Source organism: Tupaia chinensis, unplaced genomic scaffold, assembly GCF_000334495.1.
Source record: "Tupaia chinensis unplaced genomic scaffold, TupChi_1.0 Scaffold000225_1, whole genome shotgun sequence".
Lineage (NCBI taxonomy): Eukaryota > Metazoa > Chordata > Mammalia > Scandentia > Tupaiidae > Tupaia > Tupaia belangeri.
Genome location: NW_006159700.1, coordinates 1,157,917 through 1,179,547, shown reverse-complemented (window position 1 = coordinate 1,179,547; position 21,631 = coordinate 1,157,917). Strand labels below are relative to the sequence as shown.

General features: G+C 39.8%; 1 protein-coding gene across 3 annotated transcripts in view; it reads left to right on the top strand.

Annotated features, from left to right (window-relative positions):
* MYO1B (myosin IB) overlaps positions 1-21,631 on the top strand; it is a 189,939-nt gene that overhangs the window by 104,218 nt on the left and 64,090 nt on the right. For all 3 annotated transcript variants that reach the window (XM_006147812.2, XM_006147811.2, XM_006147810.2), the window contains exons 7-11: positions 702-765; positions 15,116-15,214; positions 17,186-17,289; positions 18,927-19,074; positions 19,513-19,631. In XM_006147812.2, coding sequence (XP_006147874.1) covers positions 702-765; positions 15,116-15,214; positions 17,186-17,289; positions 18,927-19,074; positions 19,513-19,631 — 534 coding nt within the window. The remainder of the gene's footprint in view (positions 1-701; positions 766-15,115; positions 15,215-17,185; positions 17,290-18,926; positions 19,075-19,512; positions 19,632-21,631) is intronic.

The following is a 21,631-nucleotide window of genomic DNA, read 5'->3' as shown; positions in this document are numbered from 1 at the left end:
TTTCTCACTTTCCCTCTCATTGTTGTCCTCTGTTTCTCCAGAGAATGGACATGTCCTATCGCAAAAACGTTACTCCCCAACAAAAAAAAAAAAAAAAAGAGAGAGAGAGAGTGTGAGAGAATGATGAGACTATCCACAGGATCTGGTCATCCCACGATCCCTTCCCTTCAGTCCTCCAATTTAGTTGGCAGATCTTGGCCATTTGCATGTGTGCATGGCCAGAGTGTTTCAGGCTGAGAGGCCCAGGGATTCAAACCGCAGTTGTCATTGTGGGATCTGGCTTCTCTTCAGCATTGTATCACTGCTGCATCCAGAGCCCTCCCCAGCTTTTATTCTTTAATCGAGTATGCACACCCTTCAGAAGTTGGAAACACATATCTGAAATGGAAAAGTTGCATGATGCCTGGAAAGAGCTGTCCTTAAATTAGCAAGAGGATATATTAGCTTTGAAGTAATGAGGTATTAGGTTGTTGGGGAAGTTATGATGTATTTTTCTATGCAAAAATGTGTCATGACTTTCTCAACAACCCAGTAGTATGAATTATTTATCGAACATATTATTTAGCATCATGTTTATGAACTGTGCCTTTCTTAATTACATTTAAACAAATGCATAAAAATAAGGTCTTGGAATGCTGTTCTCTAAGTACACTGAATAATTTGAGGTGAACTTGAAAGCTCACAAAGTCTTTCTTTGGCAGGGCAAATACATGGATATTGAATTTGACTTTAAAGGTGATCCACTGGGAGGAGTGATAAGTAACTGTGAGTATGTTATTTGAATCTTGTAAAGAAGTTCACAAGAGTAAGATATGTTTATAATAGAATATTCAAGATACATAAGTCTTTGAGAGAAGCATAAAAATGTTTTCTTATATATAGATTTTTAACTTTTGCATCTCAGATTGCTTTGTAATAAAATTTATAAATCTTATTAAGGATCACTTAAAATCTTCACCTTTGAAAACTTTGAAATCTGCTAAACCATAAGTTTTTATCCCATTGTTGTAGTATTCAATAGGTCTTTTAGCTAATCTAGTATAAAAAAGATCCTCCAAGAATTTTTATGTTTATTCTATGATTTAAAAGAAAATGAAACAACTGATTTTAAATGTATAAATTTGGGGGTAGCATTTATTCAATAAAAGGGGTAGACCTGATACTTGAGATTTTATTTTAAGAAAAAAATTTTTTTATTCAGTGTGCTTAGCGTCATTGAAATATGATACACATGTTAGGTAAAAGATTTGTTAGCCCCTTTTAGACATAATGTGATTGTAGAGGTAAAATGTTTTCTGTCAAAGGTTAACATAAAAAAAAAAAAAAAATCAGGCCTCAGGTTCTTGTTCAGAGTTCTCCAAACCAGGTGAAAGAGCTCTACACGAGGCTGTCAGTATCAGTTACAAATATAGCTCCGTCATTAGTACTTTGGAATTATAGTACTTATCGTACTACCCTCATGTCTCTGCTCATGTTAGTTTTTTTGGTTAAGTATGGAAAATTTAAGATGATGATTCAGGGTTTTGGGTACCTCCAGCCACAACCTGGTTATTCTCCTATGTCCTCTGAGTTTTTTTGGTTTCTTTTGTTTTGCTTGAGGTACTTAACTCTTAATATCTATGAGTGCCTCACCATCCCATAGTGCTATTGGAGTTGTTACAATTAAAAAAACAAAATCTAGGGACCAAAAAATGGTATAGTAGTTGCATCGCTGGACTCCCACATGGCCAATTGTGGTTCAAGTCCTGGACCCAGTGATTTGAAACTCACGCTGGGTATGTGTGCGTGCATTCCCAAGACCTAGGAGGAGAATGGAGAAGGGATTGTGGCATGGCCATCTCTCCTGGGGAGTGATTTCTCACTTTCCCTCTCTTTGTATCTGTCTCTCCCTCTCCGGTGAGCACATGTACCCTAATGCCAAAAAACTCCCCCCCCAAAAAAAAAAACCCTCTAAATTTGGACTACAGAAAATGGCAGACTTGACTGAAGCATTCTCATTGGATTTATGATAGGGGCATTCCGTTTTGATGTGAAATGTTATGGTGAATCCCAAAAATGAAACAACTAAGATGATACCTAGTCTGGTGGAAGAAGAGAGGGATAGCCCCAAATCCCTATATTCTTAGATGCTCCTGAAATCTCCCTAATGAGCCCTAGAACCAAGGGAATGGCATTTGAAAATCAGTGTAAGATTGAATTGGATAAATTCTATGGTTCTTCCCATTTCCAGCACTCTGTAGTTTTTAATGATTTAGTTTTCATTTTAGATTGCCTGATTATACACTTGTATGTGCCATGTGTTGGGGTTTTCCGTATTTGTAAGAATATATAATTACAGAAATGTCTTGAAGAGAAAGTAGGTTTTTTTTTTTTTCTTTTTTTTGAGAGGTTTTTGCTATAGGCCGCGTGTGCTTGGCAGAAAGACAGAGAGAGACAAAAAGCGAGAAGTCACCCACCGGGGGGATGGCCATGCCACAATCCCTTCTCCTCCATTCTCCTCTTGGGATCTTGGGCACGCACGCATATGTGTCCAGTGTTAGTTTAAACCATCAGGTCCAGGACTCGAACCATGGTCGACTACATGGGAGTCCAGAGACACAGCCATTATACTGACTGCTGGTCCCCTTGAAGGGGAAGTTTTAATATGAAATGAAATGAGATAGGATAGTGCTTTTTAGGTTAAATGATTTACCGTGGCAAATATAGAAAGAAGCAAAATTGGTCCTGAACACCATATATGATGCAACCGAAAGCAAACGATTATAGCCTCTGCCAAATTTGTTAGGCAAGCTGCTTTTAAAGTGTATGGAACTGATGAAAGTTGTTTAGGAAGATGTGTGTCTCAGTTTGAAGACCACCATTTGAGGGAATGATTACACTTCATTCTGAAAAATACTGATAAATCGTTATTGCTTTCTTTTCATAAGACCAATGAACCCTAGTTATTAAATTACTAGAATGCTATTTTAAAAGTGAGGGTAGGTTTATTTTCCTTTCGTTGTAGAACTTATAGCTACATATTTTGAATGACTTCATTAATCCTGCTCTTAGGACTGTAAGGAAAGAATTCAAGATTACTTTATTATAAATATAGAAAATAACTTTAGCTTTCAGTTTTGAAATATAAGTTCTAAACAGAAATGTCTTCTTGTTCCCTAATTCTTAGAGTATCCATGGAGAATAAACACTCAGTTCTTTTCCAATTAAGATGAATATATCTTCATGAATGGATTTCATATGGTGTTTGTTACTGTTTGTTCCCACAAGGAAATTATACTGAAATTTGTGGCAGTGGGAACACCCTGGTTTTTAAGAGTATCAGTTGCATTGGCGAGGACAGGGTACCTTAGTGGTAAGAGCAGGAAATGTCATCCTGCGTAGTTAGAGGACTGACTCATAGATGACTACTGGGAGTTGCCTGCAGGCTTAAGGGGGTGTAAAGCAGAGGGCAAACCCATTCAGGTTCTCTCCACGCTGCTCAAGATGAGCTTCTTGTAGCCTAGAAGTAAAGACTAGGTTTGCCATTCCAAAGGAAGTCTATTTTGCCTCCTTTTCCAGCAGCTGGGTAGCGAAAGCAGATTGTTATTGACTGACATTATTACCCTGAAAAAGGCCCAGGATCCCTTGAGCCATGTGTGTGCCCAGGAAGCAAAAGAGAAAACCCAATCACTTGTCTGTCTTTTTAAATGAATCAAGCTGTAAATTTGAAGTCTGGAACTTAATTGAGTATCCCTGAAGAGCCAGATGTTTGGCTGATGTGAAGTAGTGTTTCTTCTACTTTATTAAGATGTGTTGGGCTCTTGATATTTATAGGTTAGTATTTGAGGGTTTGGGACTTCGTGTTAATGAACAGGAAACTTTGGAAACCTATTGCTTTTGTTGATAGTCACAGGTACCTTATTATATCTGTGGCCCTTTGGGCAGTTTAGACCTTGGACAGATGTGGCACAAGTTTCAGGGGAAAATATCTGCTGTGAAGAAACTTTGTGATCTCAGGTGTTCCTGTACTTGTGTAAACTAAGGACAAGAGATGTGACTGCACATAGTAGGAGATTGAGAGCTTGACACATAGTAGGTGTGTAGATAGAATTGGTCAACTATAGGTAGACCCTGTCTTTTGCTGTTTCATGATTTAGGGCATACCATGAGCCTACTTTATGCGGCCTCTATTGGCTTATCATGTGTTTTCAATGCCCAAACCAAAAAAAAAAGCGAATTACTTAATTCTCTGTGCCTCAATTTTTCTCATTTTAAAAATAGGAATAGTAATAGTACCAAAGCACTTATAATGGTACTTGACACTTTTTAAAACACTCGGGAATTTTTTTTTTTAATTTTTTTTTTTTTTGGGGGGGTTTTTGCTATAGTGCGCGTGCGCTCGCCAGACAGACAGAGAGAGACATAGAGACAGAAAGCGAGAAATCAACCCCCTAGGGGGATAGTCACGCCACAATCCCTTCTCCTCCATTCTCCTCTTGGGATCTTGGGCACGCACGCACATGCGCCCGGTGTGAGTTTTAAGCTACCGGGCCAGGGACGCGAACCGCGGTCGACTACATGGGAGTTCAGCAACATAGCCATTACACTAACTGCTGGTTCCCAGGAATTTTTTTTTGACTGTTAAATACTTATTTGTTTACTATCTTTAACATCTCACTAAGCATATGTTCTTTAAGAACAAGGATTTTATCTGGTTCACTGCTGAATGACCAGCAACTGAAATAGTACTGATACCTAATATATATTTGTTGAGTTAACTGATAATCTTATAGGTAGTTATGTACATTTGAGAAATTTATTATTTCAGATTATTGGGAAATAAAGCTTTGGTTTTATTAGATCATTGTATATGAATATTCTAATCATTTAAAAATACTTTAAGATACTTTTTCTAAGTTCCAGAAAGGCAAACAAAATTATTGGTACTCAAACGTCATCTATTACTGACTTGTGTTATTCAGCTTGAAAAAGTATGATCCTATAAATGATGAAGGGAGGCAAATGTCAAGATTAGCGTGTGTTCTAGTTTTTCTTACTTTTTAACAAACTCCTCTGTAGCAGGGTAAAACGGGGGTACAACAGGGTTGGCTTGTCCTGTTTACAAGGCTTTGGCTGGGAGCACTTGCACAAGTGGAGGTTGGAATCCTCTGGCAGCTTTGTCACTCATATATCTGGCTCTGGGCTGGAATCACTCAAAAGACCAGGCTCAGCCGAGACTATTAACTGATGCCTCTTACATGTGGCTTCCTCTTGATGTTTGAGTTTTTCCCATCATGGCTGCTAGGTTCTGAGAGGCAGTGCTCCAAGAGGTCACATCCTGACAGCTAGTGTTCCAAAAGAACTGGGAGGAAGATAGCCTGGAAAATTGTGGCACATCCCTCTACTGACTCAGTAAGTCAAGGTAGGCAAAAGCTTGCCCAGTTTCATGGGTAGGAAATATAGATCACACCTCTGAATATAAGGAGTGTCAAATAATTTGTGACCATTTTATTTCAGACTGCCACAATCTAGTTGATTGTTTTCAGAAATGGCCATGATAATTTCTCACCCTGCGTTCACAACCTTGGTTCATTCCTTCTCTCACTGACTCAAGGCTTGGCCATGAGATTTGCTTTGGTTGATGAAACAATTAGCAAATGCAGTACAGCCAGACACTTGAAAGTCAGTTATGTGTTAGAGTTGGTTCTCTTAGTATTAATGGGACCTTTCTTATCACGACCGTATGAATGAGACTGGACTAGTCTGCCAAATGATGCCAGCCAACCTGCCAACAGACTGCCACCCCACAGTCACACCTAGCAGAGATCAGCCAAGTTGACTCACACCACAACTGCCCACTGGCTCTCAGAATCAAAAGCTAATAAATGGTGTTCTCTTAAGCTACCAAGTGATTTTATTATGCAGCAAAAACTAACTGATACAGGACTCTGATAGATAATACCCTTTTCCTCAATCAGCTTGGAAAAGCTGGAATCATAGACACAAGAATCAAGCTGGAGAGGAAATGGGAAGAAGTGGCTTTATTGCTATTGAAGGAAAGGTTGAAGAAAGTGGCTTTTGGTCTATCACCTCAGAGGTGTGCTGGTAATCCTCTGGCAGTTTGGCAGTCGTTGGTAACTCCAAGCAACTGCTGGCCTACCCCTGAGTCCAGTATCCCATCTATTTGTAAGCACCAAGGAGTTAGAGCCAAAGTGTATACTCCGTGGGGAATCCAGAAGGGCTGAGCTAAGCCCTGTGTGCATGCCCGTATCCTTCTCCAGACTCACTGCTCGGCTAGTCCCTCCACCTGCCATGGAGAACTGAATAAGGTGCTGAGAGATACTGGGGGAAGCCACAATTGCCTTCGCAGGGAAGATGGGGGATGGTGGAACAAATTGCTCTGAATCCCTTTTTTTTTTCACATTTCTTTTTGAATTTGTGGTATAATCGACCTACACTTGTGTGTGCTATCTACTTCTTGGTATATTGTTAGGTGTGTGGCACATTCATGCCATTTTGTAGGGTATGGAATGTAATTTTACTCTTTAAAAATGTTTGAGATTTGGGGACCAGAAGTTAGCGTAATGGCTATGTCGCTGGACTCCCATGTAGTCAACCGTGGTTCAAGTCCTGGACCCGGGGGCTTAAAGTCATGCCAGGCACGTGGGCGTACGTGCCAAGGATCCCAAGAGGAGAATGGAGGAGAAGGGATTGCGGCGTGGCCATCCCCCCCCCGCCCCGGGGGCGGGATTTCTTGCTTTCTATCTCTCTAACTCTCTCTTTCTGGCTAGCGCATGCACCCTATAGCAAAAACCTCTCCCCCAAAAAAGAAAAAAATGTTTGAGATTTGTAGCTTTGTTCTATCTTTTGTATTATATCTTCGTTTTACTGATGGCAAGTCATTGATTCGGAGCGAGACTGCCTGTTACGTTTTTGTTTGTTTGTTTTTGAGAGGGATTTTTGCTATAGGGCATGTGAGTTTGCCAGAGAGACAGATATAGAAAGCAAGAAACCACTCCCATGGGTGATCGCCATGCCACAATCTCTTTTCCTCCATTTTCCTCTCAGGATTTTAGGCATGCACACGTGCCCAGCATGAGTTTCAAGCTTCCGGATCCCGGACTACTACTACAGTTGAATACCATGGAAGTCCAGCAACATAACCATTACACCATCTGCTGGCTCTCTATAACACATTTTTTTATTAAGAATTATTTTATTCAACTTTATTTCTTTATCCATTTTAATTTGACTGGGGTGGGGGGGTGGTTAGAGAGAGAGAGAGAAAGTGAGAAAGCAAGCTGCCAGGTCTGGGATTCGAACTGGGGTCAGCCATGTGGGAGTCCAGCACCCTTAACTACCACGTCACCTGTCACCACCTACATGTCCAACCCCCCACCCCATAACACTTTTTAAAAGAAAATTCTGATCTGTTTTCTGGGAATATATGAGGTGGATTCAGTGACTACCTATACATGAGTCCATCTTGAACAGCTAGTGTCTTCATTAGGGTCACAAATCATCAAAAATAAAGACGGTACATTTTCTTTTTTTTTTTTTTTTCGGAGAGGTTTTTGCTATAGGGTGCCTGCGCTCACCAGACAGACAGAGACAGAGAGACAGAAAGCAAGAAATCACCCCCCAGGGGAGATGGACACGCTGCAATCCCTTCTCCTTCATTCTCCTCTTGGGATCTTGGGCACGCACACACACGCGCCTGGCGTGAGTTTAAGCCACTGGGTCCGGGACTTGAACCACAGTTGACTACGTGGGAGTCCAGCGACATAGCCATTACGCTAACTGCTGGTCCCAAGATGGTACATTTTCTAAATATGTGATACAATGCTGGGCTTTTTTTTTTTTTTTCCCTTAGTATTTTGGTTTTTATAGCTTCTGACGAAGACCACCATTAGGTATGAAGTATTCTTAGCAATAAAGCAAATTTCAAAAGAGCATTTCCGTTACTTGGTAATGGATGGCTTTATATTAGAGTGGATGCTTTCCTTTGTTTCCGTTTGACTTCGGTGTTCTTTTTTAAAATAAGAGTATGTTTACATAAAAATGACCATGTGTTTTATCATGAAATGAGACTGTATAGAAATAAAGAAGCCAGCTGTTGAATTGTATCAAAATAACCTCAGATTAAGGAATGAATCTGTGCTTATTAGGATAGTATTTGTAATAATAAGATTACTAAGGACTAGATATTAATTTTATTTCTGGATTGGTTATAGAATTTTAGATTTGGATATATTCAGTTATAAGTTTTTAATTATTAGGTAAATATTGAGTTTGCATTAGAAAACAACCTGTTGTAAAAATACACACTGTACATATATAGCTATATCCTTATAAAAACCATTAATTAATTTGGTAGATAATAAGCCAAGCTTTTCTTAGGGCCTTAAAGCCCAAATTCATTTTTCATAGAAAAACACTGGAAGCCCTTTCAGAACTTCTTATGTAACATGTCTAGCTATCTTTAGTGTCAATTTTATAACTTTAGGATGTGGACTTTAAAAAAATAATAATTTATTTAATGAGAGAGAGAGAAGTGGAAAGGAGAGGCAGGAGGGAAAAATGCCCTTGGCAGGGTCTTACAGTGCCACGATCCTTCCCCCCACCCTTACAGTCAGCCAGGATCCAGGATGGTGTGCTTAGGGACCCAGGATCTGAACCCAGGGCCTCTCCCTATGGCTCCAGTATTGTGCAGTGGTGCCTTACTGCCTGTGCCACTGTGGCTGGACTTTTAAGTCAAAAATTTTAGCTGATGTGTTAAAATTAAATGCTACAAAGTAGAAGGGAAGTAGAGGAAGAGTTGTGATGTCATGGCATGCCACATGCTTTAAATCTCTCACCGCCTGTAACCTATAAAGACATGAAGATCCACATAGGCCAGAACTGATCGAGAGCCCTGAGGTCAGCATTCACATCTGGTTTCTTTTACTGTAAGGCACATGCACAGGGTATGATTAGTAAGAAGACACTTGTTCCATCTTTTTAATCTTTAAAATTTGTCATTAGTGAACCTTCCCAGTTGTCAGTCTCAAGGGGTATGTTGTGATTTCCAGAAAAAATATAGAATTACCCCAGAAGATAAGTTCATAATTAGTATTTTCTTCTGAAACTACTGATCAGTTCTGCCCAGTAACTTGCCAGTCATTTGGTACTTTTTCTTTAGAAATGATTATCTAAGATGAGAGAAGAAAGGAAGATAAATGATAATTACTTAGACCACAGACACATGCTTGTTGTTTAATGTATCCTTTTGCCCTAATGAAGAGGTATACATCCGTTGGAAGAGCCTGAATATGACCAGGACACTAGAAGCACGGGTCTTGATGGAGTGGCCAGTGTTCTGAGTGATGGACTTTCAGTGAGGTTTTCATCGTCGTTCTGATCTCACTGGAAAAAACAAAGCTGATTCATTCTTAAGGCTTATTCAAGAACTTAGACCACTTTTTCTAGGAGAGGATATTGTGCATGAAATAAACATCATGCTATCCAATTCTTTCTCTGATACATCCCAAAGTAGTGTTTTTGTTGTTGTTGTTGTTGTTGTTGTTGTTCCCAGCCACTGCTTTTTATTTCTTTGATGTTTTATTAAAAAACATCATCCTGAACCAACTAGATAAGGCAGTTGAATCCCACATGGCCAACTGTATGGTTTGAGACCTGCTCCTTGTAGCTTGAAAAAGATTCTGGGCATCTGTGTGTGCATGCCTAAAATCCAGAGAAGAGAATGGAGGAGAAAGGACTGCAGCATGTCCATCCCCTTGGGGGGGGGGGTCGTTGAGAAATCACCCCACACAGACACCTTGCAAGTGCACATGTCCTCTAGCAAGAACTTTAAAAAATCTTCCAGCAGGTGTAATCATAAGCATTTATTTCTTTCACAGTCTTTACCTTGGGGGGGTTGTCCCGGGACATGCACAGATACATGTTGGTGTCGCGGACTAGCTGGTAAAGTCAAAGCAAGCCCCCAAATGATGGCCTGGTGGCTATCTTTGTGTTTTTAGCCAGGTGCAGCGCATGTTGAGTAGATGGGGCAAGTTCTCATTCCACAGTTTCTTTGTCCCTGACCCATTAATTTCTCCTTTAGAATGACTTAATAAGTGTATCTTTTCCTTAAAATGTATATTTGTATTATGAAGAAATTTATATCTTTAGAGAGTTGGAGCTTCAGCAAAATATTTGGATGTTCATGCTCTTCTTCTGTACCAAGTATATACATCTAGTAATAACTCTTTTTTATTAATAAACCTCATTTGCAGAGGCTCTATCAGAGCTGGTGGAGGAGAAAGTTATTGGGTTATTGGAAAAGTTATGACGTATTTTTGCTTAGAAAAACATAGGAAAATACATCATGACATTTCCAACAACTCAATTACAGTGTTCTGCTTTGACTTAATTCAGGGGCACATTGAAGTAAATTAAAATGGTCAGGTGATAAGTTCCTATGGAGAATTGACTTTATGTTCTTTACGTTGAATAATTATCGGATAGGACATTGTGCTGTTAGATTATGTTGGTACACACACATTTAGAAAAATCAAAACCAGTAGGGAAGGTTACTAAAACATTGGTAAATTATCTTGGGGCAAACATTTTCCCTGATTACTTTTCTACCTGGAAGCTTGTGACTTAAGAAAAGATCATAAACTGACATAGGAGACTAGGGTAATATAGGAAGTATTTTATATGGTAAAGGCTTAAATGCTTTATAATAAAAGGTTTCCTGTCTGGTGATTGAGTTTAAATGAAGTTATGTGTTTTGTATAAGATACTACATTTCCAAGTGTGGGTTTTGTGTTCTTTCTTGCTAGGAAAATTGTAAAAAGCTTAAGTGGGGTGCATCAGTCACCCAAAGCTTTGAGTTTGGGGTCTGTTGCTTACCAAGAGTGAGACGTGAGCCTCATTTTCTCATCTATAAAATAGGGATTATAAAACCAACCTCAGGGGAAGTGTTTAGGGTTGAACATGCTAAAAGAAAGCACTGAACACACAGTGGAAGGTCAGGGAAAGTTCCCTTTCTTCTTCCCCTTTGTACCTTTCCTTTTAAATGTGCATAGTACAGTGTTTCCTATTTGAATGTGATAGTAATCCCTGATTATATCAGTGTATGTGGTTCAAGAAGCACATTTGGCCCACATTCCTTTTCATGTCACGTGCAAGTGAATATTACTCTTTAACCCGGTGGTTGCAATCTGTCGGCCCTTGCCATTTCTGGACTCTTGCTTGTCCGTGAGCATTTGTTCAAAACGTGCCACACAGCAGGCGACCCATGTGTCAGTGTTGCCCAGCGTGGCCTTGTCATGCTTGCTGAAGGTGTTATTTTGTGTCTTAAAGTACCATAATTTGCTTTTGGAATGTGGTTCTGTAAGTGTCACCAAAGAATTGTTTGTCCTCATGGTGCAGGTGCAGCTTTGAGGTGAGCGAGCTGCCAATGTTTGTGAAGTCAGAGGCAGCAGAGTTCTTGGGGCTCTGGGCAGATCCTGGGTTTTGTGGGCACTCTGTCTTTCCACCCTCATCTCTCCCCACCTAGAGTCTTGGCATTTTACCTTGAAAAGAGCTGCTGCTGTCGGTCTTGGTGGTGGGAGTAACTAGGAATGCGTGTGACTCTTGCAGGCCAAGTGAAGGTCTTCGTGTTTGCAGTTCATGCTGGGCTCTTTCTCAAATAGTTCCTGGCACATAGTGGGTGAGCAGTTAAGTGAGTCTTTTGAAAGAACTCGTGCATGAGTGGAGTAAACTGTAGCATTTATTTATGTTTTTCATGTAGTCAAGTTACTTTCTTCTAGACTTGAGGAATTTCCTGTAAGGATTAGCTTCTCAGTGAAGAATCTACCCACGCCCTGTGGGTTCATTCCTCTAAACCTATGCTGGTACTCATAGGACCCCATAGGAACTCAGTCACATTATAAGGAAAATCATGCTGCATTGTTATCATTACCTGTTTGTTCTGTCTTTTGCTTCACATGTCAGTGTTTACTCAATTAATTGATTCAAACATTCAGTTCTTACTGAATGAGCATGACCACTCTCCAGAGAGAGACAGAGAGAGAGAGGAGAATGAGAAAGTATCTACCCAGGGATGATGGCCATGCCCCAACCTTTCTCTATTTTCTCAGGATGTTGGGAATGCACACATACATACCTACTTTTTTTTAAAGATTTATTTATTTAACTTATTTATTCATTCATTTATTTTTAAATTGACCAGAGAGAGAAAGAAAGAGAGAGAGAAGTGAAAAAGTAAGCCACCAGGTCTGGGATTTGAACCATGGCTGGCCATGTGGGAGTGTCCAGTGTCTTAACCATCATGCCTCCTGAAGGTCCCACACGTGCCTATTTTAAGCCTTTGGGTCCAGGACTCAGACCACATTGTTGGCCATGTGGGATCCAGCCACCTCAACCACCACACCACTTCACTGGCCCAAAACATTCAATTGTGTAGAGATGAGAAATATTTTTTTCATTTCTCTAAGTTGTATTTTACTTGCAGTTTTCAATTTTCTTTCTTTCTTTTTTTTCCTAAATGTGAAATCTTTGTGGTTCTTCATCTGTAATTTGAGAGCGTCAGCAGTCTCCATAGTTATATGACAGCTGGAAATGAAATGAACTATCCACAGCACCCTACTCCTCACAATTTCTATGTTTATATACTTTCCTTTTGGGGGGGAGGGTAGGCTGAAGGTGTTCACTGGAGACACAGAGAGAGGGAGAGGGAGAAATCATCCCCGGGGGGGATGGCCATGTTGCAACCCCTTCTTTTCCAGTCTCCTCTTAGAATTTTAGGCACATACATACACACACTGGGCATGTTTTTCTTTTTTTCTTTTGAGAAAGAGATTTTTGCCATAGGGCACATTTGCTTGCCAGAGACACAGAGAGAGATAGAGACAGAAAGCTAGAAATCACATCCCCCAGGGAGGATGGCCATGCCGCAGTCCCTCCTCCTCCATTCTTCTCTTGGGATTTTGGCAAACATGCACATGTACCCAGTGTGAGTTTTAAGCTATCAGGTCCAGGACTTGAACCATAGTTCATAGTTGGCTATGTGGGAGTCCAGCAACATCACCATTATGCCATCTGCTGGTCCTTTTATTTTTCCAGAGAGATTTTGCTACAGGGCATAGAGACAGAAGTTGGGAAATCACACCCCCCAGAGGGGATGGCCACACCACAATCTCTTCTCCTTCATTCTCCTCTCGGCATTTGGGCACGCATGCACACTTACCTAGTGTAAGTTTTAAGCTGTCAGGTCCACGACTCAAACTGCAGTCGACTACGGTGGGAGTCCAGTGATATAACAATTACACCATCTGCTGGTTCTTCTTCTTTTTTTTTTTCCAGAGAGATTTTTGCTATAGGGCACTTGCGCTTGCCAGGGAAACAGAAAGTGGGAATAGCCACGCTGCAATTCTCCTCTTGGGATTTTGGGCATGTACACACATGTGCCTAACATGCGTTTTAAGCTGCTAGGTCCGTGACTTGAACTGCAGTTCACTACATGGGAGTTCAGCAGCATAACTTTTTTTTTTTTTTTAAGAATTGTTTTATTTTAACTTTATTTATTATTATTGTTACTTCCAGTTTGATCAGACAGACAGAGAGAGAGAGGGAAAGTGAGAAAGCAAGCCACCAGATTCAGGACTTGAACCACGGTTGGCCATGTGGGAGTCCAGCGCCTTTAACCACCACGCCACCTGCTGGCCCTCAGCAGCATAACTTTTAAGCCATCTGCTGGTCCCTCTGCCATGTTTTTCAAGCTCCTGGGTCTGGGACTCAAACCGTTGGCCATGTGGGATCCTATTCCTTAACCACCAGGCCACTGGCTAGCCCCACTTTCCCAGTTTTTATTTGGCTGAATTTTTCATTTCCTTGCAACTCATCTCTTCATTCTTACTAACAGCTTCATATATTTGCAACACCTTAGGACCTCTCATGATCACATCTACACCCTTTGACTCTACCTGGATTGCATCGCAGCTGTCATGCTAGTATGGATGGGAGAAATTTCGAAGTCCAAAGAGGGTTCCTAGAGATTCTACATTATTTTCTTTCTCACCCCCGTTTTTTTTTGTTTGTTTGTTTTTGAGTTCAACCTGAATGGAATTCAAATGTGTCTGTTCTCTAGACTTAGTGATCAATAATGGGATTACTGATTTGGAATTTCAGCCCTACTACTGTTGACTTTTGCCCGCTGAGTTCCCACGTCATTTATATCAATAGTCAGGGATTAGCAGGGCTCCAGGTAGGGCCTTCCTCCTCAGTTGTACTTTTCTGTCTGCTGTATACTGCTGCTGTGACTCCTTTCTTGTTTGTTTCTTTTTTTTAAATTTCTAGATGACAGTTTAAAATTTGATAAGACCTCAAATTTGTGAGATGAAAAATTATCTGGAATCAATAAAAGTGTACTATGAAATAATGCCACCGAAACTCATTAAATGAGAAAATGAGAGCTACCTTTCATTCTTTAAGATATCCAGAAAATCTGCTTTATTTCTTCTAGGTAGTTGGTGGAGTGTGTGGGTATGAGGTGAGGTGAAATGGCCTGATTTCAGATCCTAGTTCTACCAATTATTGGATTACCCAAAGTCTTGGACTGTCAGTGTTTTCAACAGTAAAATGACACCTTATAATATGGTTGGGAGGATTACATGAGATAATATCTTTTAAGCACTTAGCACTTAAGATCTTAGAACTCTTTTCTTTTTTAATTATTGTAACTGTTAAGTGGATTTATGATCACGTGGCCACATCTCATTGCTAAGTTTGTCATGTTACATTTTGAAGAATTTAATGTCAGCATAAGACACCAAGATAATTAATATTAAAAGCTATTATCTTTAATCGGTTTGCTGAATGTTAATTCACTTATTTCACTTATCACTATTTAGAAAGAACTTGGTTTGTTTAATTTGATTTTAGTAAGAGTTATACTTCTTCCTGAAAGCAGAACTGAAGATGGAGCTTTGCTTTTCTTATATAGAAAATGAATGCAAAAGAGAAATTACAGTTAAGTAATGCAAAATAGAAAGCGAAAAAGTGAGAGGGGGTAAAAAAAAAACAAAATAAATAAACACAGTAGACATGAAAGCGAAATGAACTATGATTTAGTTCTTTTTCTTTTTAGATCTTTTAGAGAAATCGCGGGTCGTTAAGCAGCCCAGAGGCGAGAGGAACTTCCATGTGTTCTATCAGCTGCTCTCTGGTGCCTCTGAAGAGCTCCTCAGTAAGTTCCTGTTTCTGTGTTTTAATTTTCAGTGTCACAGTATTTTCTGAAACACTGTCCTTAAGCATGTCTTCTACATTTTCCTCCTCCTTTCTTAAAAATTTTTATCACTCTGAAGAACGTGGCGTATTTGTTTCTACCACACCCTGGCATTTGTGTAATAGCCTGTCTTCACCAGAGGCTGTGACACATGTCTTGGAGGGGTTAAAGGAGCTAAGTATAAGGGAGGAGTTAATCATAAATTTAAAAAATAAAAGGGAAGAATTTAATTATTTCACTCAGAAAAAATTAGCAGGGAGCAGTAAATGAGTACAATAGTGGGGAGGGTATTTGTAACTGACAGAAGAGACTGAAAAGCTGACCTTTGGAAAATTAATGTACATTCATAAGAGTGATATCCGATAGCCAATGCCTAAGTGATAAAAAATGCAGAAAAACTAGTTCAAACAAGAGCTATGGAAACTCAACACACTAGGGGGAAAATCATTCTCGCTGATAATTAACAAATGCAAATTAAAACAGCACTGAAGTATCCACTATTTATCTTTATTAGGAAAATTATTAAAAAGGATAAAGCTGGCAGAGTTGTCATTGATTTACTTAGAGCTGTGTGTGTCACTTCAAAGTTAGGCCCTCTTCTTGGGGACTCATTTGGCAGTCCAAATAAGAGTTACAAAATGGTCAGTCCATCACCCTGTCACACCACTTTTTGATCTAAATGGTTGGGACCAGAAGTGCTCCAGACTATTTTTTTTTTCATTTGAAATATTTTCATATATATAATGACATACGTGCATGGGAAGGTACCTAAGTCTAAATATAAAATTCGTATGTTTCATGTACATCATACACATAGTTTCAGAATCTTACACAATATTTTTGTTGTACAGTGTTTTTTGCTTATTTACACAATATTTTTTGTTTTACAGTGTTTTTTGTTTATTTTTTATTTATGTTAGTGTGTGCAAGAGGGGCCATCAGGTGGCTTGGTGGTTAAGGCGCTGGATACTTCCCACACGGCCTACCACAGTTTGAGTCTTGGACTCTGTGACTTGCTTTCTCACTTTCCCTCTCTCTCTGGTCAAATTAAAATAAATGAATAAATTAAAAAAATAAACAATTCAAAAGAGAGAGAGAGAGAATGCATGCAAGAAAGAGAGAGAGACAGACAGAGAAGAAGCACCCTGGATAGAGTCTGGTGACACTGTAGTCCTCTTCTAGCCCTCTAGCTTTTCAAACTCAGGGCACATACGTGCAACCAACTTGTTTCAGGCTGACCAGCCATGTGGCTTCCAGTACTGGAGCCCAGAATGAACTGTATGTATTGAACTCTGCCACCTAGGCTAGGCCTTTTGTAGCATTTGGTTACAATGCCTCCTATGAGGCCAGGTGAGGAATTTCTCACCTGTGGCATCATGTTGGCAGTAAAAAGTGGGATTTTGTGGGATTTTGGATTTTGAGATTAGTCGTGCTAACCTAATATATCCCAAGAACAAATGGATCCAAAAAGCAATTTATTGGATCACCAGAAAAGTCATGACACATTTTTGCATAGAAAAACAGAAAAAAATACATCACGACTTTTCCCACGACTCAATATATGAAGACATTTTTCATTGCCATATATTTATTATTAAGAAGTGGAAAGGACTCTGTATGCAATGGTGAGCGACTCACTAGTCAGACCTAAGTTATAATCAACTAGCACATTGAGGGTATTTTATATTATAAAACATTGGAAAGAGACTGGCCCAAAAAGAATAAATGTAAAAGAGCAGAGTTTGAAATAGGCACAACTGTGGTAAAAGTGATTTTAGAACAGTGCTACATTGATATTTAGGTGTCGGTTTTTGTTCTGTTGAAACATAATATGAAAGTCATTTTATCTGAAGAATTAAAGGAATGAAATATTAGATGTGATTAGATTTATTAAAGCGACTTACCCTTGTGCATGTGTGTGTGATTCAATAGGTAAACTTAAACTCGAGAGGGATTTCAGCAGATATAACTACCTGAGTCTGGACTCAGCCAAAGTTAATGGAGTGGATGATGCAGCAAATTTCAGAACTGTTAGGGTAAGTTGCAATATTTTTATTAAGCTTTAAAATTTGTAATTTTACATTGCTTAGTTAAACCTGTAAAGTGTAACTCATGCTGCCTAAGGTTTTAGAATTATATAAGAATTTATCCGATTTTTTTATTAGTTTGATTTTGTTTATTGGCTCGAACATCATACAAAATTGTGAAGGCCTTGCTTCACTAGAGCATACAGTTTTACCATTTATCAGAGGAGCTTTCTTATTATATTATCCTGGGAGCTTGACTCCTTTAATGTTGTATTTCAGTTCCAAGTATTTTTATAGTCAAAATTTTATAGCCAAAGTTAATTTCCAAGTGTGAAAATTGCCCTTGGATTATGTTAAATCAAAAGTATTTTGAGACAGAAAATAATGCTTTTATACTGTTTTAGAAAACTCATGTATAAACCAGAATGATTAGCATTCCACATTCATTAGGAGAAGAATTATTTTAAATAATATTCTGTTTTTAGGTGGCACACACTTTTATTCTTCCTATTAAGACATGACAGGGTGCTGGGATTTACTTCCAAATGAGATAGCTGTGGTGGTGGAAGGAAAGGGAATAGGAAGGATTACAGCTACACAGATTAGCTTCCGGTAGTCGTTAAAGGCGAATGAAATGGATGTGGTAGGGAGTTCTTTTTTTGCTCTCTGCTTTTGTATGTTTGAAACTTTCCATGATGACAACAGCAACACTAAGTTTGCATTACACCTCTTACAGCCTGGTCACTTAAAAAAAACTGGCTATTTTCAAAAAGAAAGTATCTCTTAGAGGATGTCATTTTCTAAACTGTATAAACAACCTCATACGGAAGTAATATAGTCCATTGATTCCTAGATGTGGTTTCGTTTAAGGTTTGAGTCCAAACTAGAACTGTTTTCCAACGATTGTGACGTGGTTGTTAAGGTGCTGGACTCCCACATGGCAGACCATAGTTCAAATACCAGACCTGGTGACTTCAATCGTTCTGGGTGCGCACATGTGTGCGTGTGTGTGTGTGTGTGTGTGTGTGTGTGTGTGTGTATCTGTGCATGCACCCAAAGTCTTGGGAGGAGAATGGAGGAGAAATGATTATGGCATGGCTATCCCCCTGCCTCCACCCAGGAGTGATTTCTCTCCCTCTCTCTTTGTCTGTCTCTAGTGAGTACACACACTTCATGGTAAAAACCTAAAAAAAAGGAAAAAAAAATTATGAATGAATGAATACCTTTAGTGTCTTCGACTAGACATTTTACCTTTCTAAACCACCTTTTTTTTCGTATGTCAGAAAAGTGAGGAGGTTTTCTTTGTAGGGGTTTGTGAGAGCCTTTGGTTTGGTTTTGTTCCTGGTAGCTGAATCCCAGTGTAAACAGTGACATGGATGTAAATTGAACTGCTGTGGTTGACGTGAAGTGCAGGTACCCAAGGCTCTTTCTCCTTCCATCTTGGTCTTGGCCTGACCCCCCGCACCCCACCACAACACTCAGATATTCCTAGGGCTTCTCGAATCACAGTTTGAAACCACTGAGAAGATGTAGTTGTGTCCTTTAAGGCTTTTTCTTTTTCTCACCCAGAAATAAATCTATAATGGTTCACTTTTTTTAAAAATAAAGAACTACAGAAAGAAAAAGGTGCCTTTTCCTCTCCACAGAATGCCATGCAGATTGTGGGCTTTATGGACCACGAAGCGGAGTCCGTCTTGGAGGTGGTGGCTGCAGTGCTGAAGCTGGGGAACATCGAGTTCAAGCCTGAATCTCGAGTGAATGGTTTAGATGAAAGCAAAATCAAAGATAAAAATGGTAAGTCAGCAGATCAGCTTTGTTTAGGAAACTTGCTTTGAACTTCTGCCCAGTTTTTAATCTAGAAAGTAAAACACTTGCTTTGCATTGATTTGAAAAACTTCTGAGCAGAAATATATTTGCAGCGAAGTTTTAAAAGTTTTTACAGAGAGGGAGGGAAAGCGAGGGTAAGGGGGACAGCCGTGTTGCAGTCTCTTCTTCTGGGCACCCACAGGCCTAGTGTCATTTTCATGCCACCAGTTCCAGGACTCGAACTGGTCTGCCATGTGAGGGTCCACAGTCTTAACCACCACTCCACTTGCTGGCCCCAGAAGTCTTTTAATTCATACATTTTATTCTATTTAGTTTGAATGTGATTTAGAAAGAACAGCCTAACCCTTGGAAATCTTAGGAGCATATACAGTCACTTTTTGCATCTATCTCCTACTCCCTCAACAGAGTTGAAAGAAATTTGTGAGTTGACCGGCATTGATCAGTCCGTTCTAGAGCGAGCATTCAGTTTCCGAACAGTTGAGGCCAAACAGGAGAAAGTTTCAACTACACTGAATGTGGCTCAGGTGGGTAAATCATAACATACAAAAGAAAGTTTTCTGAAAGTCTGTGATAGGTTGATATATGCAAGGTTTTCAGAAATACTCTGAAAACCATGCATGCATTTCAAAATATTTTTGCATCAAATGTGTTTTAATTTCATTTTTTCTATAAACTTTTTGAAGTTTCTTCTTAAATGCCAGGGAAAATGTTATCTTACAGGCTCTGTGTCAACTGTTCTACTATATCCCAGGTGTCTGTCTAAGCATTGAGGGCATAGTGGTAAAATAAACACATAAGGATCCCTGTCTTTATGAAACTTAAAATTCTGGCAAGGGGAGCTAGATAATAATCAGTAGACAGAATAACTAAATGATCTAGCAAGCTAGCAGACGTACAGTAGCCAGAGACAGAGCAGAGTAAGTAAGATCTTAGGGGTGAGAGAAGAGGGTCAGAGTGAGATAGGAAATGGCTGGAGGGTTTTGAGCAGAATAGTGGCATGATCTGCCTTGTGTTTTACAGGGTCATTCTGGCTGCTATGTGGACAGTGGAGTGGAGGGGTAGGAAGGATGAAAATAGGAGAGCTGAACAAGGGCACTTATGCTAACCCAGAGATAGGTGGCTTGAACCAGGTGGTGGCAGAGGAGTCAGTGAGAAGGGGTTACATTCTGGATATGTTTTGTGGGTCAAGACAGTAAGATTTGCTGACAGCTTGACATGTGGTATAAAAGAAAGAATCAAGCTTGACTTACTGCTTTTGACCAAAGCTACTGGAAAAATGGAGTTACCATTTACTGAGTAGGAGAAGACAGCAGGAAAAGCCAGTGTTGTGGTCAAGTGGCCACATTTGCCTCCCTGACTTCCTTATTGTACCCCATCTCTCTGCCATTGGGATGCCAGTGAAGTCTTTCTGAGACCTCTTCTGTTGGTTCAAGTTAGAAGGATGGACGTTTGGGCAGATGGATGCATGCACACATAGCATGCCCAGGGGGCCTCTGGAGCTTCTCTTGATGCAAACCCTTCGTTTTGTGGCTCAGAACTTTTCCCACTGATCAATGCTGATTTGAGTTGGAATTAAGTGACTAATTTAGATCTTTCTCCTCTCAGCCTACTTTGTTCAACTCCATTCTCTTATCCTCTTTGTAACTACTATACACCTCTGTGAGACAATAGGATAGAGTGAGGCTTTCTCCTTTTCTCTGTTGCTTGAACTAGTCTTTCCTTCTAACCCTGGAATGCTTATTCCCACCTCCTGAGCTCTCTTGCAGCACGGTTACCTTCTTTCAGGGGAGTTATTTTAGTCTTGGAAAATACTGTAACTCTTGTCTATGTGCAAGTTTTGTTTGTAGCAATCCTTCCCTTGCCTGTCTTCCGAAGTTCCTGCTTCTGCTGTCAAGGTTTAGTCAGCCTTACTAACTCAGTCAGATGGTGAGCCACTGACTTAAAATGTTGAGAGCCCACAGAACACAGACCCCCATGGAGGCTATTTTTAGAGAAATACAAGATCCAGGAAGACTTTTTGGAGAAGATTAAAGGAATTAGATTATGGACAAAGGGGCATATCAAGAAGAAAACAATAGGAAACACCAGATGTGGAGAACATCAGGAAAAGGGTTGGTCAGGCTTGGTTACAGCTTTAGATATGTGAAGAGGATTTAAAGCAATGTGGCTTGAAAGGTTAAGTTTGGAGTCTGAGAGTGCAAAGTCTACAGCAGCAATTCTCAAACTCGAACATGCATCACAGTCATCTGGAGGGCTTACAGCACATAGTCTGTAGGTCACACTCTGAGCATGATTTGGTGGACTTGGGATTGGACAGAATAGTTTGCATTTCTAGTAAGTTCAGAGATGCTGCTGCTGGTGGTCAGGATTACACTGGGACAACCACTATTTCAAAGGTCACCTTGAAATTGGGCATTTGCAATAGCCAGAGTGGGAGGTGTTAACTATATCTAATGATCTAATGATGCCATGAAAAAAAAAAAGCTGAATTCATTATGAAGGCCATTTAGGAATGTATATATAT